This window comes from Heptranchias perlo, chromosome 25, assembly GCF_035084215.1.
Source record: "Heptranchias perlo isolate sHepPer1 chromosome 25, sHepPer1.hap1, whole genome shotgun sequence".
In the NCBI taxonomy this organism is placed as follows: Eukaryota; Metazoa; Chordata; class Chondrichthyes; order Hexanchiformes; family Hexanchidae; genus Heptranchias; species Heptranchias perlo.
This window is the reverse complement of record NC_090349.1, coordinates 32,512,218-32,526,474: the sequence shown is the minus strand read 5'-3', so window position 1 is coordinate 32,526,474 and position 14,257 is coordinate 32,512,218. Positions and strand designations below refer to the sequence as shown.

Sequence of the window (14,257 nt, the reverse complement as noted above, 5' to 3'; positions counted from 1 at the left end):
GGAGGTGAGATATTTGATTAGGGGATTGGGGTATTTGATGGGGGGGGTATGGCTATGTCCGGGGTGGGGGTTGTTGTGGGGGTTGTGGGGGTATTTGATTGGGGTTGAGGTTGTTTTGGGGGGGACGGGGGTTTAATGCGGGGCTGATTGGATTGGGATGTGTTCGCTGGGGGTCTGGTCTGGCAGCGCTGAGCGCTTGTAACTCGGGATCCCGCAGCCATATCCGTTATATCGCAGCGCTCCAGAAGGGAGGACGGATCCTGGTGCCAAAGGGAAAGTATGTGGAACAACATGGCGAACTTTTAATAAACGGAGAAAGGATCAGAGAGAGGAGAGAGAATCGGGGGAGCGGGAGCCCAGCATAAGAAGCTTTTGTCGGAGTCGATGGCGATATTCGCCTGTGCTGGGACCGGCCAGTGAGCCGAGACCGAGACGGAGCAGAGAACAGCAGCACCATGGAAGCAGACAGCAAAAGAAGGGAGAAGGTGAGCACTCCCCAAACTCTTTCTTCAACTAATTATTATTTTTGAAGAGGTCATTCTCTTGCCCCCCCCCCTCCCCATTCCTCGATTTTCTTTTGAATTAGAAGAAATGTTGACAGAGGGGTGGGGCAAAGAGATCTCAACTTTTGTCCCTTCTCGGACTGTGATTAATGTGTTTTTTTTTAAAAAAAGAAATTCAGTTCGATTCTACATCTGTGAATTTTCCACGAGATTTAAATTAAAATGAACCGCATCTGAAGACGCATTTAATCTCCAGTTAATCTCTAAATAATAAACCACAGAAATTCTTCTTTCAGGACCCAACTTTTTTTCCTTCCTAACATAGTTTTAAGGAGTCTCGGGCCTGTGAGCAGTGAGTGCAAGATTCCTGCCATCGCCCTCTTCCAATCCCCAACTAATGTTACTAATGAAGTGATTAGTTTTACCCCATCATGTACCTGGTTAAACCCCCCCCCCCCTCACTATGTGTGAGATCCCCGAATCTGACCATATGTTCCAGCGAAGAAAGTTTTTAGGGAAGGAAAGACGAGGGGCAACTTTCTAACGGTTTCTTATTTTTGAAGACAGGAATGTGTGCTTTCAAAAGTGAAAAAAGCGACAAACGATCAAAGCAGCGCATTCAAATCCACCTTCACTCCAATAACTGGCGTTATAGTTTATTTTTCACTCTATTTTGGACATGTAATCTCCTGTCTTGGAGCTTGCTTTGTTTTTACAAATCAGTGACCGAAGGAGCAGGAAAAACAAGGGTCCATGAGCAACCAATCCAAGGGCCTCCGTTGTACTGGTGTCTGTTTACTGTATGTAAAATTCAGGTTTATAACTATCATCTGATCATCAAAAGGAAACTATTGCCCTCAAATCATCATACTGTGTGTTTTTTTAAACTTTTATTTTGTCTTTACTTCATGTTTACTTCTTTGTGATGGGTAGTGTGGTGGGCAGTGGTGGTGAGGATGCTCCATGTAGCTGACACTTGATGGTATCCCCATTTAAGGATTAGGCTGGCATTGGCCATGGGGTGAGAAGGTGTAGGTTCAAACCCTTACCCTGCTCAGTTCATGATCTGAACTGTGCTGAGCAGAGAGGCATTGATTGCAGGCCATGCAACAAGCAGAGAGATCAGAGTATAACCCAGGCTGCGCTGTATCTTAAGACTTCTTCCATCGTTGGTTGAGCTCTGGGAATAGGTCGCTGACTCTCCATGGTAAATAACGTCAAGGCTGGGCAGACTGAAAAATAGGGACACTAACCTGGGGGGTGGGAGGGGAACTACCAATAAAAGAAATGATGCAATCACTGCAAGATTACAGGAAATAACTTAGCTATCATGTGTTATACATAAAAAAAACCTCCTCCTACCCAGCTGTTGAGGATCTTGAAAAAATAAAACAAACCTTTGCATCACTTGGAATTTGTGTTTAAACAGATGAGGCATGTAATCTGTTTAAAGGCTGGATTTATTAACTTTGTGTACTTTTCTTTATATAAAGTGTTGGACTATAATGTGATTCTCAGATTCCCCACCTCCCCCATAGTATGGTTTGATTTCCACATGTGCAGAACCTGGTCAGTAGTCCTGCCATTTGCTATAGTTGTGTTTTAAAGCTGTGTTTCTGACCTTTCACAGGTCAGTCAAATCTTTCGACTACACTGATGGACATTGTCTCATTGCACGTAGAAATTCCTTTACACAGAGACCCACTTCAGAATGTGTTTGACAATGCTATCGGAAGATTTATTTAGCATATTAGCACTGAAATGTTTTGTGAAAACTTACATAAACCAAATAACTTAATGTTGTGTGATGCCCTTAATTCATTACCTCAAATTACTCCTACCACCAGTGACAGACCTGTAACCACCAGTATTTTACCCTAGTGTTTTACAGCTCAACATACACTCTCCAGGCAAAACCCAAGTTTGCAAATACAGATTCAACTTGTACTGCCGTTTTTTTTTGCACAGTCCAAGTGGAAACAATACAAAAATGTCACCCACTTTGGGTTCCACCTGCCATATTGGGTCTCCTTAAATGCCATCCCTTCTTCCAACACCACTCGCAATATTTCAACTGAGAGGTTAGTGGGCATTGATACCTGTTTTCTGATCTCTATTGCTAGGAAGCTGGCAAGAGCAGATTTCCGAAATCAGGAACTTGTCATGTGGGGCGCTGATGATGGAAGTTGCTCCAATTATCTCTCAATATAGTGTGAGCACACTGTGCAAAGGGGTACCACTAAACTTGCGACAGTTAAAATCTTGTGCATGTTGGAATTGCATAGATGAGAATTTTATTTGAATGCAGATCTATCATCTGTATGTATTGTATAAACATTAACATACATGAGAAGAGGAGCTGTATTACAGACGGCAATATAACTAAGGGGTTTAGATGACCTTCACCATTAGGTTATGCTGGTATTTCACTCCATTTATTAATAAAACAACTGCATATTTTTGTGCCTAATTGAAGTTGCTTTTTTTCCTGGTTCCAGCTGAGTTTTCAATTTTTGCAGTAAACAGAATTGTGGCATTCCCTGAAGGATGTTAAACTCATTTGTGATGTTATAGCTAAATTATTTTCAGCTGACTGTGGTGTGATTTTGTGTCCAATCTGTATCTAATAGATGGAAAATTTAAAAATGACAAACATCCATTTGCAGTTGAGAGGTTTAGGGTTAGATTGCTGCTCCCCTGCTTTAGGCATCAGAATACACTCTGGCTCTCCTGAGACCTGAAGGGCATTCATTTACCACTTGTACCTTTCAGACCATGGTCAGTATTTAGTTTTGATTGATGAACCTTTTATATTCATTTTTTTTGAAGGTGTGTGCTGTGCGATGTCAGCAGCAGATGATCAGAAATCTGATGTCCTTGGATGTCACTTGCTGAAGACAGACTTTTTCCTGACATCTTTGAGTCAAAGTTCAAATGTCAACCTTTGACCTTTTAACAGTGAAGGGGAGAGAAGGGAGAATAAAAAGCTTCATCCTTATTGTTTTTTGATTTTACAGTAATACTGGAATTTATATAGCATCCTATCACATCAAAGTGCTTTACATAATGAATTGCTTTTGAAGTGTAATGACTTGATGTAGGCAAACACAGCAACCATTCTGCACCATGCAAACACCATGATTTTGATTGGGAATGTTTAACGACTGTACATGAAACCTATGCAATCTCAGGACTTTACCACTAATGTCTTTTGATTGTCTACACATTCCAGGATTCAATTTATTCCATGCGTTTGGAGTTAATTTTACAGGTGAAGCTACCCTGTGTTATGACTGTTGTGGGTGGTCTGTGATTGCCTTTCACTTCATTGCAGTTTCTCAAGTTTTCATTTAAGCATTTCTGGGGCGAAGGGAAGAAGTCATTGGTGGGTTGGGATTTGGGTGATTGTGTACTTCCTTCTTGTACACCATTTTGTTCTGTCTTGGCACACAATATGTCAAGTATTGCTCTTTGTGGTTATAGGGAGGTTACAACATGCAAAATGAAACTTTCAAACTGCGTCATTGATTGGCAAGCTTGCCCGTGGGACTATCAATTGAACAGCAAGGGAATTCCAATCTGAAAACTTAAGACTTAATTTTCAGACAAATTACTTTTAATTGTCACTGTAGGTGTAGAGGCTGTACCTATAATGTATTGTTGCGGGCTGCTTCCTGTTTCTCAAGCAGCTCTGTGTTGTTCCCTTGCTTGGCGTTTGCTTCAGTTGTAACATTGCTGCACCTCAAGGACCAGTTGTTCTTGTTGCTGTTATGCGCTCGTTATCGTGATGCTAGATGATCTGTAACTAAGATGGAAACCAGATGCTGCTTCTGTATGACCCGACTTTGTGTTTTTCAAACTGTGGCAAATACACAATCATTTACAAACCTTTGTGTGTTAGAGTTAGCCATGTGCCATTCCCGATCAAATCATGGTTGTGTTTTGAGCTTTATAAACATGTACCTTTCTATGAACCCTCTAAGTGCACCCCCAACCCAACATCCACCAATTCTCTTAAATTACTGCAACCCTGATGGGTTAGTGCGTCTATTCAGTGAGCAGCTGCGACATACAGACCAGGTTCAATCTCCCATCTGTGCCGAATTAGTTGGTGTCAGCTGGGGTTGTGATAGGGGTGCAACGATATACCTCAGCGTCCTTGCGTTAGTGAAGGGAAAATCAGCCAGAGTTCCTGATCACCATTCCCTACTGGAAATACACATGTATGGTCACAAATTGGACGTAGTAATGGGCCCCCCCCCCCCCCCAGCTGTGACTAAATAGCCTGACAATACTCATTGCCTATGTTCACACATGGACAGTGATCATTCGGGTAAGGTACCAGTGGGTGCCCATGGAATCGTACCTTAGAGAGAAGTTAGAATCTTCAGCAGAGGATGGGAGGGGAGGAATTGGGCAAGAAAGGGGAAAATGAAACCGCAGGCTTTGGCCCTGACTCCTTCTCTCATGATTTTCTCAGACTGCTCCCTTCCTCCTCCTCTCAGCCTGCTACTGACTCTTGGGCTCCCTCTGCTCAATCATTATGTGACTTTGGCCAATTTCCTTCATTGTTTCCTCATCTGTACTCTACCAATCACCTTGCTTTCAATGTCCCGGCCCTTTAGGCCTCAACTGTACGTACATCAGCTCTGTTGCCACATCATTCTAGATGTTTTTGGGATTATTTAGTCTTATTTGCCCCCAACCTGGCCTGACCATGCCTGTCCTCCTTTGTTGACAATCATAAGAGTTTGAGAATATATATTACTTTTAAATTTAATTTTTTTAATAAAGTGGAAATGTATACCATTTTCTCTGAATGTGGAGATGCCGGTGATGGACTGGGGTTGACAATTGTAAACAATTTTACAACACCAAGTTATAGTCCAGCAATTTTATTTTAAATTCACAAGCTTTCGGAGGCTTCCTCCTTCGTCAGGTGAACGATGTGAAAATGAAATCATTTCATTTTCACATCGTTCACCTGACGAAGGAGGAAGCCTCCGAAAGCTTGTGAATTTAAAATAAAATTGCTGGACTATAACTTGGTGTTGTAAAATTGATTACAGTTTTCTCTGAAGGTAAGGCTCACCCTATTATAAGTTAATTTGTGTCTCACCCAGCTCTTCCTTCTCTACTTGAAACCAGGGGCAGGTCACAGAGTAGCAGAACTTCACTTGAGTTGGTACCAGGCACCAGAAGGTACACGAGTGTCATCAGTGGTGGAGTTGTGCTTCTTGCCACTACAATGTGTGTTTTTTTTTCTTGTACCCACACTTTTATGCTCCTGATTTTAGCAGTGCTGCTATATCAGGCCTGCATCCTGCCAGGTGCATGTGCTCATAAATGCACTGTAGCATCACAATTGCCAACAATCAATTTAGGTCGCCCTGTTTCATTCTAAATATCCATATATCCATATGTTTACCTTGGAATTCAGATTATGATCTGAATAAGATTGTTCCAAATATATGACCTCCATTTTTCTGAGATGTGGGTGTTAACAGTCAAGAGAGCGATGCATAAAAACAAGGTAATTCCAGTCATTAGTTGCAAAATAACTAATGATTGGTGGAGTAAATGACCACTTGAACGACATATATTTCCAGACAACTTTCTTCTCTCTTCTTCCGCTCGCCCCTCCCCCTTCCCACTGTGGTTGAAACTCGGAGCAAATTACTCCTGGGATCATTTCAGGTTTGAAGGTCTCATTCACACAGGACCTCCAAAATCTGATCTGTGCATGTGGGTATTTGTTTGGCAGTGATGTCACATTACAATGCATGGTCACCAAACAGGTAACTTTGGGAGGCATTAAAATTATTTTTAACTTTACCTCGGAAGGAAAATCAATTGAGCAATGATTTCAGGGATTTTTAAAAAAAAAAATCCTCCCTACCCTGACCATTCCTATCCCTTTGGGACTCAAACATTTACACAGCAGTCTGAAATGACCAGATGCTGGGGGTTGACAGTCGAGTCTGCAGATCAATTTAATCAACCGTTGACCCTGATTGTATACCATCTTTAGTGTTGCAGCAATGCTAAAGATGGTGTGTGCGACTGCACCCTTAAACACTTAAGCTGCGAAGAAGAAAATTAACAACGGCAACAGCGGACACAACGTTTTAATTATGTTAATGTTATTTTTCTTCCAAATTATGTCCCAAATGGCAAGCAATTAAAGTACCACAACCTTGCAAAGGATCAGCAAATCAAAGTGAGTGTGGAAGTATTGAAATAATCTGGATTTGAGTGAAAAGGATTGTGATGTGATACTTTTTGACAGGTTCATTACAGAGAAAGGGGTAGGAAAGGGAGATGGAAAGGAGCCAGGAGGAGCAGGAGAGGGGAGAAGACGGCAGGAGAGAGAAGAGGCGACAGAGGGGGAGGCTGCACCCCCCCATAGTTAGAAATCCTGATTTTATCAGAAAACAGTAAATGAGTCATGGAGCCTTGAACGCTCCTGCGTTGCTATGGTAATTAAGTGTAAGGTCTTCCTGCGGTGCTGCGCTAATCGAAGAGTATATATTAAACCTGCTGGGAAAAGAAATGCTGAAATCACCCTTGCAAAAAGATGCTGTTCAGCTTCTATAAAAAGAATTCCAACTATTTTACTGGTATTGTATTTATTCCATATTTAATTTGACAAAAATCTCAAATTCTGTAGGAAAGTGACATCGAAACCCCACTTTTATAAAATTCCAGGGACGGGCATGAGAATCCTCATCAAGGTCGGAGTCCTGCTTTGGTTTTTCTCTCTTGCACCCCCAAGCTGGATATTTCATTTCTCTCCCTCTTTTTCTCTTTCTCTCTCTCTGTCGATTCTCGCTCTGTGCTGTTCTCTAACTGAGAGCACAGTTTTTTGACCTCCTTGAGTAAGGTTGCCTCTTTATTTTGGCTGGACAGTCTTTTTTTTTAAGTGGCTATCCAATTTTGTTTTAAATTTTAAAGCTGACAGGCAAAGCCTGTTTTTTTGGGGGGTTTGTGACGTAGTTCTTTGAGCCACATGCGATCTTGGATGTAGGCTACATACACTTTAATACAGAGAATTACAGACTCTTGAATTTTCCATGCTTGAAGTCCTTTGCATGTTCAGGAGGCAACTTCCCAGCAATTCTCTGGCAAGCCTGCAATGCCACTTGAGTCTGAGACAGTTAATTGGAGCTAGGTATGGTTTGTTTTTCAGAGGAGATTCTAGTACCTTATACCAAGTTTTTGTTTTCAGCATTACTGCTGCAGTTCTCTGTATTAAAGGTACAGACCTGCTGTCTCTGACGTAATTGTTATTTATGAATCTAATGTCCTTGATATACACAATGAGAAACCACAGCTATGGTTCATGATGCTGCTATTGTTCAGGCTTGGTGATAGGCCAGTGACATCAAGATTGACACTGTTATTACCACTGAACTGCCTTCTTTCACAAGCTCGCTGCCAGATTTAAATTCATTAGGCTAGATATTTCAGACACCAACATCTTGCACATGAATATTGTTTAGTTCTTATTGCAGGCTTTTAATGGCTACAAACTGTCTGTCCCTTAAAGGGTAGAAAGCAGCTGGTACTTGTTAGAGAAGTTGTGTCTGAGTGGGGGTGGGTGAGATACCCCAGAAAGCAGTGTTGCAATCCATAATATAAATAAATGACTTGGTTTCAGAAACAATGCAATTTGGTCAAATTTGCAGATGATAACAAACTGGCAAGGGCAGTTGATTCTGAGGAGATGGCTCCAGAACTATAAAATAACTTGGACAAAATGAGTGGAATAGGAAAAGCTAACCAATAACTTCAAAAAAAACTGACTCATCCCCCAAAAAAACTGACAATTCAAAAACAAGTAATTGCACTGAAAGTGCAATTGGACATTGGTTTGTAATACAAGCTGCAGTATGCCCAACATTCCTTCAAAGGAACATAGTTACATCAAAGCCTGAAAGGGGGGATATAAAATTGTTGAAGGCACAAAGTTTATTTTCTTGGCGGGAGGAGATCTTGCGAGCATCCACACCTGGAAAATTTTGATTTTTGACACTATTTGGTACATTTTTCAGTATCTGGAGTCTACAATAAACATGGGTGTTGCACAGTTTTAATCAGTAGAGAATCCAGCAGAATACAGAAAGTAAAGAGGAGAACTGGAAAACGGAAGAGAGTGTATGAGAAATGATTAACGGGTAACATAAAAGGGAACATTAAAGTCTTTTATAAACCTATAAATAATAAAAGAAGAGTCAAAGGCAGGGTGGGGCCAATAAGGGACCAAGAAGGAGATCATCTTGTGGAGGCAGAGGGCGTGGCCGAGGTACTCATTGAGTACTTTGCATCTGTCTTCACAAAACTTCAAACCAAGTCAATCGCTTGTAATGAATGCTAATTGTCTTATTAAGGCAGCTGGTTCCCTCTCCCTCCGAGCACTGAGCTGTTTGTTTTCAAATCTTTCCACAGCTTTGCAGCACCCTTAGAGTGTGGTTTCTTCCACCTGGTTGTCACCTTCCATTCCCCCAACTCTATATTACTGCCTGCCCCCCACTCCATTATTGGAGGTTGTCCTTCAGCACTTCTTCCCACAACCACTTCACCTTGCTACCTTTCCTTCAAAAACCCTTTTTAAATTAAAAAAAAAGTAATTTTTTTGAGCATGCTCCCCGTGGTTTTCCATTTCCAGTTTGAAGTACCTTTTGTAAAGTGCTCTGGGACATTGTTCTAAGAGAGGAGCGCTATTTACATACATTTTACTGTTGAATTCTCTGGGTTTAGTTTGGTATTCAAAGTTTGTCCAGTGTAAACAGTTGTGCACTATATCCACGTCTATATAAATGGAGCAACTTCTACTGTAGTATTGATAAAATAGGGAAAAACAAGAAAGATTGTGATTGGGAGCAAAGGATTGTTGGTCAGTTGATGATTTTTTTTTTACTGTTTCCTGACTGGGAGTGCAAGAGAGGTGATGGAGGAATTCCCCAGGTATGGGAGCAGTATTCAAGTCTTGGATGGACTTGAGCTTTATAGAGAGTTCATAGTTGAGGGGAAATCAGGTATTCAGTATGAAAGAGAAACTGAGCTTCTTGGAAGCAGTTTTAGCAAAGGAGGAGTTTGAGATTTGAGCTCGGAGGAGTTGTGAGATTTGAGCTCAAAGGAGAGAGTGAAATCAAAAATGTTAATAGAGGAAGAAGGAGCCATTTTAAACCAGCTTCCTGGAGCATGAGCAGCCTGGGTAACTTGCCTTTTGATTTTTAAAAAAATTTTGTGAGGGGCGGTTGGCCTAAGAATGAATCAATTCTCAGGTTCCTTGTTCCTGACATAAGACAGTTCACATTCTTAAAAAGAAAAAGCTGTTAAGAATTAAGATTAACTTTAAAATGTGTGTGTTTTTTAATTGCATTGAAGCAGTGAGTGTCGTTGAGTTCTTTAGTGCAGTAGTAGACAGTGTAGTAACTGTGCCACCTGATGGCATAAGAGAGCTTATACCATCAGGTGGCTCAGATTAGCCTAAGCATATAAAAGGAAATTGTCGCATGGGAATCTTCACTTTATGCACAGAGGGTGTAGAGACATGATGGGCAAGGCATTTATATTACCATTTGATGCATGTGATGTCATGGTTTTGTCTGACATGGCAGTGTTACAGCAGAATTTCCAGATCATGCTTTGCTGCCCATTCCAGGATCTGAGTCTACCAGAACATGTCACTGCTTCTCCCTGCACATGACAGTACTGCCCCTTTAACCCAGGGAATGCTCAGTTCTTGTGTCATTTTAGACTTTACGGCCCTGAAATTTCATGAGGGTTCTCCTGCTCTCCTGCCATAACTCTGAAAATTCCTACAATTCTTTCACGTTTGCACCACTTTAGGAATTTGTTGCTAGAGCTATAGCGCCTCGCCTTTGTGGAGCTCCTGTTTAGTTTAATACAATTATTGTCTTTGCGCTAGAGGTGAGCTCCTATTTTGTGTTTTAAAAAATATTCTATCTGCCATCATGCCTCCCAGAGTTTAGGGGGGAATTTTAACCCTCCTGTCCGGCAGGAACGGGGTGGATGCGCAGTTAAAACTCTTGTGGAAAGACATTGCCTTGTTTCTGCTCGATTCCCACCCATCGCTCTATTAACGGTGCGCTTTTTTTGGGTGTCTGAGATGTCTTCTAGAATCAGGTGTTGAGGGAGTAGATGTACTGACATCGTTAGGCACGCTAGCAGGAAAGGTTTTATTAAAGAATCCGTTTTATGTTCAGAACTCCATTTGTAATCAAAAGACAGTTTTGCAGAATCTGTTGAACCAGTAGAATGTCAACAAATCAGCTCAAATCTCCAATGCTGTACCGATGGAGGACATAAAAAATAGTATCGGGTAGTTCAAGACTCTGCATTTAGAACCTTTGTTTCTGTGCCAGGAATCATCACTCCAAGCTGACAGTACTACTCTAACATTAGTCATAAACAACACGCTGAGAGAGGGCATCATGTGCCGCTCCCATTGCGGCACTGTCCCTCCAATAAGGCTGCGCCTCATCACACCTACTGATCTGCGGGATAGCAGACTTGAGATCAGGGATGCCTTTACAGCCCCTTACAATGTGGTCCACCAGTCTCTCCAAGGTGTAGCATATGTTGGAGCTCAGAGTCTGGATGGCAGAAGTTTGAGCTTCCATTGAAGCTGCAATAGCTGGTGACATGGACTCCTGGTGTGGGAGCCCGGCTGCAGTGTCCATGGCGATTGTCACATGCTCCATGGAAGACAGGGAGCACCTGTTGGCTCAGATTAACTGACATCCTGAGGAAAATGCTTTCTTTAGGCCCAACTTGGGTATGAGGAGAACCTTTTCCAAGTGTCTAGTGTACGTTCCTGCTTGGATTAAAACTTTTGTTTGAGAGTGTCACCCGTTTCTTCTTCATGATGGACCACGTTACTGCTTTCAGTGGAGGGTTGTGCATCCCAAGCAAGTCTCTGAAGTATTCAAGGATCAAGCATATGCTTGGCCATATCTGCAGCACAACTGAGACCTGAAGCCTTGCTGGGCATGGAAACTTGAACCCAAACCTGCTGCTACCTCCCCTTCACGCCACCTTCTCCAATACATCTTGTCCTATGCTTTGAATAAGATCTTACTGATGCCAATGACAAACTTAGGAATATCTGACTGGTAATGGAGCCCTTATTTTTAAAAAAACTTCTAAGGTTTAAAATCCAAAAAGAAAGTAAATTTCATTGTCAATTTTATGTTTCCTGCACCACACTCCTCATTGTCTGTCACTGATGATGCCCCATAACCTGCCAGGCTCCTTGCATTATTGGTTCAGCCTCATCGAATGGATTGGCTGAAGAGAGAAGAAAAGAGGAGAGTAGCAACATTTTGTGGGAATACATATAACAGTTGCCTGCTTTGAGTAAAGAATGTGTTGGTTGTCAGGATTTAAAATACACAGTGAGGGATTAATTTGAGGTCACAGTTTAATCCTCATTAAAGTGACCTGTATCTCATTTAGCTTTAGATTTGATAGCACGTGATGTCAGAGGTTATCTGACTGGATAATCATGGTAGTTATTGCAGGTCAGTAGATTTCATAACATTGCAAATGCTAAGTAGTCTTTAGTTGCTGTATTGAGGTTGGTTGTACTGTGTATTGACTGAATAAGGACACTGCTGCCTGCCTCTCCCAAACAGTTTGGTCTTGTGTCCCAGCAAGAAGTTCATCCCAGAGATGTAGTGACCTTACAAATGCATGGATAACCAGGCTGTATCCTGAGCTTTTAGCTGGAGAACATTGAAACTGAACATTTAAAGATCTGTTGGGGTGGCTACACTTAACTGTATTGCAGGAAAATCATAGAAAGCTACGGCACAGAAGGAGGCCATTCTACCCATTGTGTCCGTGCAGGCCGAAAAAGAGCTACCCAGCTTAATCCCATTTTCCAGCACTTGGTCTGTAGCCCTGTAGGTTACGGCACTTCAAGTGCACATCCAAGTACGTGAGTTGAGGGTTTCTGTCTCTACCACTCTTTCAGGCAGTGAGTTCCAGACCCCCACCACTCTGGGTGAAAAAAATTCTCCTCGGCTCTCCTCTAATTCTTCTCCAAATTACTTTAACTCTATACCCCCTGGTCACTGACTCCTCTGCTAAGGGAAATAGGTCCTCCCTATCCACTCTATCTAGTCCCGTCATCATTTTTATATACCTTAATTAAATCTCCCCTCCGCCTCCTTTGGTCCAAGGAAAACAACCCCAGCCTATCCAATCTTTTCTCATAGCTAAAATTCTCCAGCCCTGGCAACATCCTTGTAAATCTCTTCTGTACCCTCTCTAGTGCAATCACATCTTTCCTGTAATGTGGTGACCAGAACTGTAGGCTGTACTCAAGCTGTGGCCTAACCAATGTTTTTTATACAGTTCTAGCATAACCTCCCTGCTCTTATATTCTATGCCTTGGCTAATAAAGGGAAGTATCCCGGATGCCTTTTTAACCACCTTACCTACCTGTCCTGCTACCTTCAGGGATCTGTGGACATGCACTCCAAGATCCCTTTGTTCCTCTCTACCTCTCACTATCCTCCCATTTATTGTGTACTCCCTTGCCTTGTTTGCCCTCCCCAAATGCATTACCTCACACTTCTCCGGATTGAATTCCGTTTGCCACTTTTCTGCCCACCTGAGCAGTCCATTGATATCTTCCTGCAGTCTGCAGCTTTCCTCCTCACTATCAAACATACAGCCAATTTTTGTATCATCTGCAAACATCTTAATCAAGCCCCCCACATTCAATTCCAAATTATTAACGTATACCACAAAAAGCAAGGGACCTAGTACTGAGCCTTGCGGAACTCCACTGGAAATAGCCTTCCAATCTCAAACACCCATCAACCATTACCCTTTGCTTCCTGTCACTGAGCCAATTTTGGATCCAACTAGCCACTTTCCCTTGGATCCCATGGGCTTTTACTTTTTTGACCAGACTAGCCTTGTTAAAATCCATGTAGACTACATCAAACTCGTTACCATCATTGATTCTCCTTGTTACCTCCTCAAAAAATTCAACCAAGAGTGTCAGACACGACCTTCCCTTAACAAATCCATGCTGACTGTCCTTAATTAACCCTTGCCTTTCTAAGTGACGATTTATGCTGTCCCTCAGAATTGATTTCAATAATTTGCCCACCACTCAGGTTAGACTGACTGGCCTATAATTACTCTGTCTATCTCTTTCTCTCTTTTTAGACAACGGTACAATGTACAAATGTAAAAACTCTGGAGCAAGATTATATACGTTTATTTTTTCTGTAAACCCACCTTCACATGTTCTGATGAAAGGTCATCGACCTGAAATATTGGCCTCGATATTAACCCCCCCCACGATGGGCGGGAGGCAGTTGGGGGGCGGGTTTAAACCCTAAAAAAGGGGGAATGCGACCCCAACCCCCCATGTATGTACAGCAATAGGTAGCGAGCTGTGCGAGTGTCCCGCCTTGGAGAGGCGGGACATTTCATTAACATATTTAAATCAGGCTCCCACAGTGCTTTTGGGAGCCTGATTTAAATTTAACAGCTGCCAGCCATGTTTCCCAGGGCTCGGGAAACCCAGCAACGAAAGGGAGGTGGGAGCTGCCAGCTCCAGAAGGTAAGTGGCTGCCCTGCGATCAGCGCCCCTCCGCAACCTCCATTCTGCAGCTCCCGATTGCCACTCTCTTCCCCCCCACCGACACCCCCAACCCCCAATTTGCAGCCTGCCCCCCGACCTTGATTGTCTGCCTGCCTGTGTC

General features: G+C 42.4%; 1 protein-coding gene across 2 annotated transcripts in view; it reads left to right on the top strand.

Annotated features, from left to right (window-relative positions):
* The first annotated feature begins 241 nt into the window (after positions 1-241).
* The window catches only part of ttc28 (tetratricopeptide repeat domain 28), a 626,907-nt gene continuing 612,891 nt past the window's right edge, over positions 242-14,257 (top strand). For both annotated transcript variants that reach the window (XM_068005926.1, XM_068005925.1), the window contains exon 1: positions 242-485. In XM_068005926.1, the coding sequence (XP_067862027.1) occupies positions 456-485 (30 nt within the window). In that variant the 5' untranslated portion in view covers positions 242-455. The remainder of the gene's footprint in view (positions 486-14,257) is intronic.